Below are 10797 nucleotides of genomic sequence, written 5' to 3'. Positions count from 1 at the left end.
TCTCTTATCTACTAATTTACAGGGATTTTGCTTCTCAAGTCTTTGCATGATAAGTAGTAGCTATTCTGGACTAATCTGTCCATCCATATCAATGAAATTAATGCAACAACATGTCATTAGTGTAGTGTTGATCACTGTGGCCATATAAGTGGAAGCAATAAAAATGTCTAGTTGAGGAGTTAGATTGTAGGGGTTAGAAGTTTTCAAAAAGTCAATATGGCAATTGCAGCAATGGTATTGAAACCGTTACTGTTTATATATACTATATATTGATATTCCAAGCATGTGGGTCAGAGTTTAAATTGTGATGTCATGACCACCATCATGATTTTTGTGACATGTCCTCCCAGATGCCCTCAATTACCATTGTATATCATTACTTTGCTATAGCACCTACTGTATGATAGAAATGTGATCATAGAATACAACCATCATAAATGTACAATATTTGCCAAGTGCCTGAATTTATTTATTTAAGAAAATGTATACGGCCACCCACTCATTCTCAGTGACTCTGGGCAGCTTACAAAAACCAAAACCCAATATAAAAACAATAGTAATAAAAAAGCAATAACCCTCCAATCGTGATCATGTGACCCGGGGGACGCTGTGATCATCATAAGTGTGAGGTCCCTTTTGTCAGCACCTTCGTAATGTCAGTCACCAAACAAATGATTATAAAACAAAGACTGTATTGTTCCTCAGCATTTTCTAAAACCAGCTTGAATACCAGTATTGGCACCAAAGTTGCGAGTTGGGTGGCATACAATTGTAATACATTATGATTGGGTAATATGCAGATGGATTCAAGATCTGAGACAGATGGAAATTTAATCATTTAAGTTCTAACTAAGTACCTAAGAATTAGTAAGGTAGCATCTAAGAATATAAGCAATTCCAAGCAGGATGGTTTTATTATTATGGTTCATCACATAGTCAATCAGATATTTAGACTGGGTTTGGCATTTTTATCTGCCTATTGAGTCCTTTCCAAGGTGTTATTCTTTGATGATATTAAAAGGTATTGTTTCAGGAGCTGCCTGCAAGTAAAACTGCTTTTTGCAATGACTGGTGGTGATTTTGTCAATGTCGATGGTGTTGGTGCTCCAGATGCTTTGGAATTGCATCCAAGGTGTCTATTATGATTGCTACTATCTTTGCTTTCTTTTGGCACAGTTGTTCTATTTCTATTTGCAGGTTTTTGTATTTTGTGATTTTCTCCGGTTCTTTCTCTTCTATTCTGTTATTTCCAGGTACTATCACATCCATTGTTAAGACTTTTTTTTGTCTTTCTTATTGACAATTGTTGAGTCTGGGGTGTTATATGGCAGGTGCTTGTCTGATCTATTATTAATGGTGGAATGCAATTGGACTCTTTTTTTTTAAAAAAAAAAGTGGATTAGAACCCCTAAAGCAGGGGTAGGCAACCTCGGCTCTTTTATGACTCATGGACTTCAACTCCCAGAATTCCTGTCAGCCATGCTGACTCAGGAATTCTGGGAGTTGGAGTCCATGAGTCATAAAAGAGCCGAGGTTGCCTACCCCTGCCCTAAAGTGTTTCACACACACACGTTTGCAGTATCAATGCCTGCATCGATGGAGCTGATTATTGCCTGTACCATACTAAAGGTTTAAATAAATGCAGCTACAGTATAGAGGATTTCCCCAACTTCCTTTTTTTGTGATTTGCACCAAATATTTTATTAGTACTAGATAAAATTCTGATGTTTGGTTCTTTTTGTAAATATTTCTTTAATGAATGGTAGCTGTAGAACTTTAGTGACTATCCAGTTTGCACAAAAGTTTCTTCCATTCTAATTAGAGACAGAGAAACATTACAGCAGCACAGCAGGATGCAGGAAAATGTACCTACAGAGGTCAGTACGGTCCCTCCTCCAAGTCAGGCAACAGTAAGAAATCCTGCCGCTAATCCCCGACGAATGCGACGGCTTATTGCTGAAGATCCTGAATGGAATCTAGCCATAGTTCCCCAGCTCACAGAGCTCTGCATCCAGCACATAATCAACAATTTTGAAAGTAAGTCACACAGCTTTCCTATATAAACTTCCTTGCTGAAGAAATATCATTTAATACAGTTTGGAAATAACTGTTATTGAGGATCGCCTGAGGAAAAAGGAAATTAAATGGGATGACTTTTTAAAATCTGTTAAAAACAGTTGTACCACAGACTAGATTTCCGCTAACATTGCTGGTCAACTCATTTAATTCATAATTTTGCCTAATTTGAATAATTGCCATCTCTGCTGTAGCACGGTATATGAACTCTAAAGGTAGCCCGAATCTGATTTAAATTATTCCCTCTGCCTGAGAATGGCAGTTTTGTGAAGACAACTAAATATTCTTAATAATGTTCTCACCATACTCACCAAACTGGGAAGATTTTTTTTTTGATGGAAGACATATTAAAACAGCATATGTCTACTCTAAGTGACATATAGATAAATTGGTGAATAGCTCTCTATAATCCCTTGTAATCTCAATTTCTTTCCAACCAGAGAATCCTATCTTGGGAAGGCTACTTCATGATCACCAAAAGAAAGTGCTAGAAAAGATTTCCACAAGCCTACCCCTTACTGTGACTGCAAATCTGATCAGTGATGAAGGCTACTGGAAACGATGCTGTACTGGAAGATGGACAGTTTGTGATGTATCTGCCTATGGAAACAGTTGGAAACGGATGTTTTTTGAACGCCATTTGGAAAACATTTTGAAGTTTTACATTCCAGATACTACTAGTCCCAACGAAATTCTGGATCTCATTCCACTCTGCAAGGAATACGTGAAAAAACTAGAGATTGACCAGTTCCTTCCACCAGTGAAGCTGGACCAAAAGAAGGAAGATGAAGATGTCTCTGATACTGAAAGTGATGCTGGAATGGATGAACCTTCTATGGACCATTTTGATTTGAGCCAGCTTGTTCCTGCACTCCCTCATCTTGAGGAGCTTCATCTTTCATATGGTGTTAAAGACTGTGGCATGAATTTTGAATGGAATCTTTTTGAATTCACTTATCGAGATTGTTACTCACTGGCCAGTGCTATTAAGAAATGCCCAACTCTAAAAGTAATTTTTTTAAAAATACAGTATTATAGTCCTCTGTAATCTTAAACATAAAATGAGAATTCCTCAAAATCGTAAACTAGCCTGAATCATGGTCTGCCACAGTTCTTCCATGGTATAAAGGAATTTAGTGCTGAAGTTGGGAAACTTATGAAAGAACCATTAAAAGGGGGAAGGAAGAAACAGGCCATTAAAGAGGCAGTGTGAGGAGCAATTATGCAGTCCAGAGACTGAAACAAGCATGAGAGAGAAACTCAGAATAATCTCACTTCATTCTGCTTAGTATTGGTGGAGGAGGGGAACAGAGAAAAGGTTAGACAGATTTTCAAAAATCTGCTTTTATACACCTTTCTCAGGCTTTCTCAATAGGGCTTCCATAGTTCTGCAAGAGGTTGCTGGGGTTCCACAAGAAATTGTGATTTTTATTTTTATTTTTTAAAAATGGGTTTTTTGTACTTCACGTGCTGTGCAATGCTAGCATTCATACTGGTGGGAATTTTTATACATTGTGATTTAGGTGCCAGCCTGTTCTTTTGCGGTTTTAAATGTTGTAAAATGTGGATTGTATAGATTGGAAGTAATTTGTTTTGTGAAGTTCTCATTTGTGTGTGTGTGTGTGTGTGTGTGTGTGTGTGTGTGTGTGTGTGTGTGTGTGATTTTTATGCATTGGCTTCCCAAGATTGACAATTATTTTGAGGGTTCCTCCAGGGTAAAAATGTTAAGAAAGTCTGCCCTGCAACAATATAGAATTCTTAGAATATCTGCAGTGTCTATTTCTTGAGCACTTTACCTCAAAGGGTTGACATTAATCTTGAAAGCCTCTCCTAAATTTATCTTCATCTTCAATTCAAGACCAGTTTGAGTTTATTTTTTATGCTTGTTCTAATAATCTCTGGATATCCAAGGCTCTCCCTAATACATAGCTCCTTCCTTCCTTCCTCTGTTAACAGATCTTTTATAGCTTTCTCAAAGTCAGCTTTAAATTTCTTTACACGTGTCTCAATCTGTTAAGGATTAGGAGAGAAGGATCTGGACCTTTTGATTCTGCTATGATGAATTCATGGCATTTACATCATACAGTTGCCAATGGTATTTACTTCCAAATAAAGTCCGATAAGATAAAAACCTAGGACGGTGCGATGTCTCAGTGGTTAAGATGCTGGGCTTGTCGTTTGGAAAGCCTACAGCCCAGGTTTGAGACCTGAGTATTGTGCAATGGGATGTGCAATGGGGGGTGTTCCAGAACGCCTGCCAACCTAGCAATTCAAAAACATGCAAATGCAAGTACATAAATAAGTATCACTTCGATGGGAAGGTAACAGCACTCTGTGATGTCATGCTGGTCACATGACCACAGAAACATCTTCGGACAGTGCTGACTCAATGGTCCTTGAAACAGAGATGAGCACCGCCTCCTATAGTTGGCAACGACTAGCAGAATAAAATCTACAGGGACTCCTTTTACCTTTAAGATGAAAACTTAGGATTCCTAAAATTGCCTCAGAGTTGCTCAGGGCTGGCACAGGGCAACTTCTACTGTTTGCTTTACTTGTGTTATCATAAATATTCCCAAATAAAATCTAGATTAAATTGCAGAAAAGAAAGTTTAAAACTTTTCTTCCATTAGAATGCCACCTCAATCCAATTTATGGACCAATACAACTTTTGAATAAAAAATTAAAACCACAAGAAAATGACAAATTCAAACACTGATCTTAAAGGCTTCTTCTAAGGCTTGGCTCTAAGTATGTGTGGTCTGTAAAAACTTTTTCAGTTACTTTTCCCCAAATACCTATTTATACTATAGACATCTACATTAGGAGAGAAAGAAAATAAGAGGTGTGGATAGGTAAAGGCAAAATTGAGGTTCTTGCTTAACTAAAATGGAATGGGTTGCAAAACTTTCCAGTTCTATATCCCCAAACTATCATAAGCAGTTATACACACTATGCTTTGATTTATAACACCCCAAAAGAACTGTATTTTATCTAATCATTATTGGTTTGCTCTGATGGGTCACTATCATTTTAATCACAGCTTTGTTGAGGTAACAGGGGAAAAAATCTTTCAATAGAAATTATCTGAAGAAATACAGGCAAAGGAAATTACATAACTGCCTACATGCCAGGAGCATTCAAGTAATATTATGTGGATGCCAATTGTTTGGGTATCTAAGGCACAATCACAGTTACTGTATTATTGGTTATTTAAATGCCAATATAAACCCTGCTGTTCTGATGCTGCTGCACAACTGATAATGTGATTTCCCTCCTCCCACAAAACGTAGCTAAGGGAATGAAATAGAAACAAATAATTTTCTAGGGCAGGATAGACTCCCATCAGACTCAAAACTTTGCATGATTCAAATCCTCATTTTGTGGCCCAGAGCCCACTCCTTGAACCATAATTCTTTAATATTTATTCCATGGTTTCTCACCAGTTTTGCCACTTTGTAAATAAGCATATCACGGGGGGTGGAATCCATTCCCTTCTCTTCCCAATTCACCCCTGTTCACAGGTGTACTTGGCCTGGTCCTCAACTGTTCCAAAAATCTTACGTTTTGCCCTTAGCCACCAAGCAACCTGCCCACCCTTGTTTTAGGCATCTAGAGTGAAAAAAGTGTCTTATTGGAAATATGTAACATCTTTATAAATGCATGTGACCTTATTGTGTTTGTGCAGGTGTTCAAGCTGACCCGGAGCAAAGTGGATGATGACAAAGCCAGGATACTGATCCAACACCTATTAGACCACCCTTCACTGTTAGAATTAAACTTATCCCACAATTTGATTGGAGACAGAGGAGCACGAGCTATTGGCAAGCTAATTAACCGCAGTAAGATGGTAACCCTTAACATCTGTGATAACAGGATTCGGGCACAAGGAGCCCAGGCTATAGCTCATGCACTGTCCAAGAATTCTATTTTGATGTCACTCAATTTCCGCCTCAACTGCATTGAGGATGAAGGAGGCCAAGCCATTTGCCATGCCCTGCTGCTTAACAGCGCACTGACCACTCTTCACTTGGGTGGCAATGAATTGTCAGAACCGACAGCCACCCTATTCTCTCAAGTCTTGGCTCAGAACACTACTTTGTCTCATATCAACCTCTCCTGCAACCACATTGGACTAGTAGGTAACCTTTCTGAAATGGGAGTATATGTTTCTTATACAGTGGTTAGATTTTTGGAAGTATTGTCTTACAATCTTGTCAGGAAATGAGATATGGAGGATAAAGCTGGGACATTGGTTGGGAAGAAAATTGGTCTGATCTAGACATTCAGGAGAATTCCTAGACATAAAAGGCATCACAGAGACAAGTTCTTAGCAGAAAGCCGTTGACTTTTCTTCTTGTAGAAAGCAAGGCCAACTGATAAAATTTTACCTTCTCAATTTTTGGCTATCTTAAAAAAAATGCAGGGTTTTTATGCAGCATCTGCCAGTTGAAAACCCTGACAAATAAGAATACTGATGAAGTTTATACTGATAAAGAAGAAAGAAACATACTTTTTTTTTTGCTGGAGTCCTTGAGTATTTCTTGGCAAGAATCTCTAAAACATCCCTTTCTACATTAGGCAGTTATTTGCTAAGGTGCCTCAAGCCCAAAATCGAGAGCAAAGCAGAAAATGCCTCTGTGCTGGAAGCCACTTCCTATAACACTTGTGTAGGAAGCAGAGCAGATAACTGTTCAACCAGCAATTTGAGGAGAAGCCGGGTGAACCAGCATCAATGCTCTCATTTAAAGAACTGGGCAAACTGTAACACAATGAGGAGGAGTCTTTTTGATCTAGAGTTGGCTTTTGTTTTTAGAAAATTTAATTTGCAATTGTATCTGCAGATTGAAATACTATAATATAATATATTCTTTCACTTGAGATGTAGTCAAATATCTCATTTTTTTATCATTCTGTGGCAGATTAAATGTTGACCTAGAGAGCAGGTTTGGTGTAATAGTGAAGGCATTAGGATGAAAACCAGGTGACCTGATTCTACTCCCAACCTGGGCACAATGCCAATGGGGTGACTTTGGGCTGGTCACTTTCTCTCACTAGAAAAGAGGCAATGGCAAACCACTTATGAAAAACCTTGCCAAGAAAACTACAGGGACTTTTCCAAGGAATCTCTGAGAACCAGAAATGATAAGAAAAAAGTGTTGACCTAGGTAGTTTCAGGCTTATCGGCTAAACTTATAGTACTGCAGAAGTTATCTTTTTTATCAGTCTGGTTTACTTCTGTAAATACATAGCTTGCAATTCAGCATTAGACACCATTTTATTTAGATTAAAAGATGTAACTTCCTTATTTCCATAATGTTTTCATTGTAACATTAAGTTGCAGGCATTTGTCAAGCTTGGCTTTTCAATAGAAGCATTTTTTTGCTTGCCTTGGATTTCAGACATTGTGTGATTCTCAGTAGATGTCTCTTCCCTATTTTGGCAGTCAAACCAGTATTTAGACTATCACCATCCAAGTAGCTTATATACCAAATACTTAATGCACAAGTTCATTATAACATTAATATAATTTAAGAATACAACTAAAATATCAATAAGAAACCTTCTTTATGGCTATGCAGTTAAATAAGTTTTCAAGAAATGACAATACATCTTTTGATAGCTGAAAAGATTTAATGTAAAAATACAAATATAAATACAAAACAGAGGTATTCTCAATTTACAGATGACTATTATATGTAATCAATCTAACTTTGTGATTAATTTCTTTATTTTAAAAAGCATACAATTCAGAACAGGGAATTAATGAAGACATGTTAGCTCATGTCAAAGGATCACTAGCTTGATTTCATTCCTCAGTTTCAATATTATTCCTGACTACTTTGTCACTAGTAGCACACGTGTCATGGTGTCATTTGATAATTCTCATTATGCCTATATTGTTCATATAGACCTGTATAGGTGCATCAGCATTAAAGGAGTTAATGGATTTTTTACTCTTTCTTCTTGCATGTCAAAGCTTTTGAAGAATTGCCTACCACACCCACCTAGTATTTTCCAAGTAAATCCTTTATTATCTCCTGACAACATAATGAAGCAATAGGAATATCTCACTGTCATTGCAAATTCACAACTGAGAGCATAATCCATAATCCATTATGTGAGCAGTTATCTTTAAGTTGCAGGTGGTTAGCAAAAGTGCAGCATCATGGACAGATTTGGGATCACAGTAATTCAAAATAAAAAATATCTAAACTACCCTTTACTCTGTTCTTCTTGAGCTTAAAAACTACTGGTATTCATTTCAGCTGAGTCTGCCCTCAGAAATATTCTAGGCTGCTCTGATTCTCCACACAACGAAGTTGAAAGCCCAATCGTCCCAGAGGAAGGGCATAATTTCAGTCTAGGAAAGAATTTGAGTGCCCTGAAAGTTCAGAGAAACACTGGAAATGAGCTAGAAGGAAGCCAGCCCATTTTTTTCAGCATGACATACCAGGAAAAGTGTTCAGTTATAAAAACTTCTTAGAGGCATTTGGTGAAAATGAGTTATGGATTGGGGGAAAAATATGTGCACATTTTACAATATCTCGAAAGGAATTTCAAGAAAAATGTTCTTCAGGCTACTTTTGTACATTTTAAAGTAATATTTAGGTTGTGAAAGCCTATTTGGTCTTCATCTTAAGTTTCTTTATTGGTTTCAGGATGGAGGGAAGCAATTGCTGGAAGGCATGTCTGATAACAAGACAGTAGTGGAATTTGACCTCAGATTGGCGGAGGTGGGACAAGAGAGTGAATATCTTATTAATCAGACTATAAAGGCCAATCAGGAATTAGCTCGTCTCAGAAACCTGCATCATTCCACCACATAACATGGACCACAAACTACTGAGGAAAAACAGCCCGCATAGTATAGTTTTGACGTTGCCTCTTCACTTAACATTTGTTTAAGCATCTGTTTTTAGGCAATCGTTGTAGTCAAAGCTATTTGTTCTCAGCTTATGATTGAATGGATGTAACTCTATATTCTTCTACTACTTTGGTGAAGTGTTTGCACCTCCCTTGGATTCATGCTCTTGGATAATTAAGTCTGTAACTATGCCAAGCATGTAACTGAAATAACCATACACTGCATCCCTGTTTAGATTTGCTTCTTTGTTTTTTCATTCCTCTGTTATTTTTCTTTGGTCAATTTTAAAGGGTAAATTATTCATGATGTATAAAGCACAGAGGGAATAATATTTATAATTTAACCATTCATTTTAAATAGTTTAGCTTGCCTTTCTGGCAGCCGAACTTTATCCACTAAATATGTAACAACTATTGTTGTTAAGCAATAAGAAAGATTTCCAGGTCTAATACTTCTTATCAATTATTGGATTTTATTTAAAAAACAGATTTAATAGAAGTTCTTCATGAACTTCCTATCTCTCTTTTACCCCATTATTTCTCTTCCATCCTTTTTATTCAAAGTATTTCCTACAAAATTAGACTATGATAAAGTAAGCATTAAGGTAGATTTTAAAAAATAAGTTAAAAGATTCGGCTTTTCCTAGGCTTTATTTTAAACCACATCACCTTCTAAGGAATTGATAGCACAAGGCTGAGTCCAGGTGCTATTCTGCTATTTTCAGTCTGCTTTCAGTCTTAATAAGTAAATATCAGCATTAATGCAAGGAAAGTTTCAATTTGAGCCACAATGAACGATGCTTAATGTGAAAGTTAGAAATTGCAAGATCAGAAGCAAAGGGCCTAAATCTAAATTGGTCTATTATAAATACAGTACATGGCCCTCAGCCAATTATTCTGGCACACAAGTCGGAAGAAGCGGCATAAGATTTGAATCTTGACTGTACTAGATGTGACACTATTGGTGTGAGTCATGGAGTTGGTTTACTTGATAGTAATATTTAACAGTATCTATAATGAAACTATCTTATCAAGAACTATGTCCTTGAATATCTGCCTCTGAACTTTCTAGTTCTGTATCAGTCTATGTACAGCCTAAAATTTCATCCTACAAGTGACCTTGAATTACAGAATTACATAATATACAAACATGTATCAGCTTTAGCTAGTGACATCAATTTTCTATTTTTACTTAATTAAATTTGGGCAGAGAAATGTATTGTACACATGACTATATACTTCTTAATCACTGCCTGAAAACATTTTAGCACATATCTGTAGCCAGTACAACCTTTTAGCGGTTTAAATAAGAATTGGAGCAGCAAATAGTCAATTTCAGCTGTTGAGATACAGTAAAGTACCAGATCAGAAAAAGAAGGGACTACTCCAGAAACTGTCATAAGGGAGATAATCAGACAAAAGAGCAAGGCCAGTAGATTACAGTGGCTGCCAGAAGTATGAGAAGTAGAAGATATTCTACATTACTAAAGCACGAAAACAATTTTCAGATCCTCACAGAAGAAACCAATCTTGAGCCTTCAGTAAAATAAAAAAGAGACACTGAAACAGGAGACAGGCTAGGGAGAAGAGGGAATACAGCTGCAAGGAGATAACTCTGGGAGTTACTGATACATTACCAAGTGGAACTGAAATACATCCCAATCGGATCTATCAGCTTACAGAAGATGCTGTATCCCAAGCATAAACACTATGGATGTGATAAAATTTCCTAAGGCTTATGAAATTGATTAATAATTATCTTGCTAATGCAATGGAGAGAAATGTCACATAAAGAATAGCTACAACTGTATTCTGATGCAATTTGACATCTTGGAAGTTCAAGATCCTGAGGCT

At 36.9% G+C, this 10797-nt stretch overlaps 1 protein-coding gene across 1 annotated transcript; it reads left to right on the top strand.

Moving 5' to 3' along the window:
* Positions 1 to 1853: 1853 nt before the first annotated feature.
* Positions 1854 to 8906, top strand: DRC5 (dynein regulatory complex subunit 5; the record flags this gene model as incomplete). The annotated part of the gene is made up of 4 exons (XM_081314497.1): positions 1854 to 2037; positions 2517 to 3085; positions 5765 to 6214; positions 8739 to 8906. The coding sequence occupies 4 exons, from the start codon at positions 1854 to 1856 to the stop codon at positions 8904 to 8906; spliced, it is 1371 nt and encodes a 456-aa protein (XP_081170623.1).
* Positions 8907 to 10797: the final 1891 nt, after the last annotated feature.

This window comes from Vipera berus (genome assembly GCF_964194415.1).
Source record: "Vipera berus genome assembly, chromosome: 1".
NCBI lineage: Eukaryota > Metazoa > Chordata > Lepidosauria > Squamata > Viperidae > Vipera > Vipera berus.
Note: the sequence above shows the minus strand (reverse complement) of the source record. Positions and strands in the feature narration are given on the sequence as shown.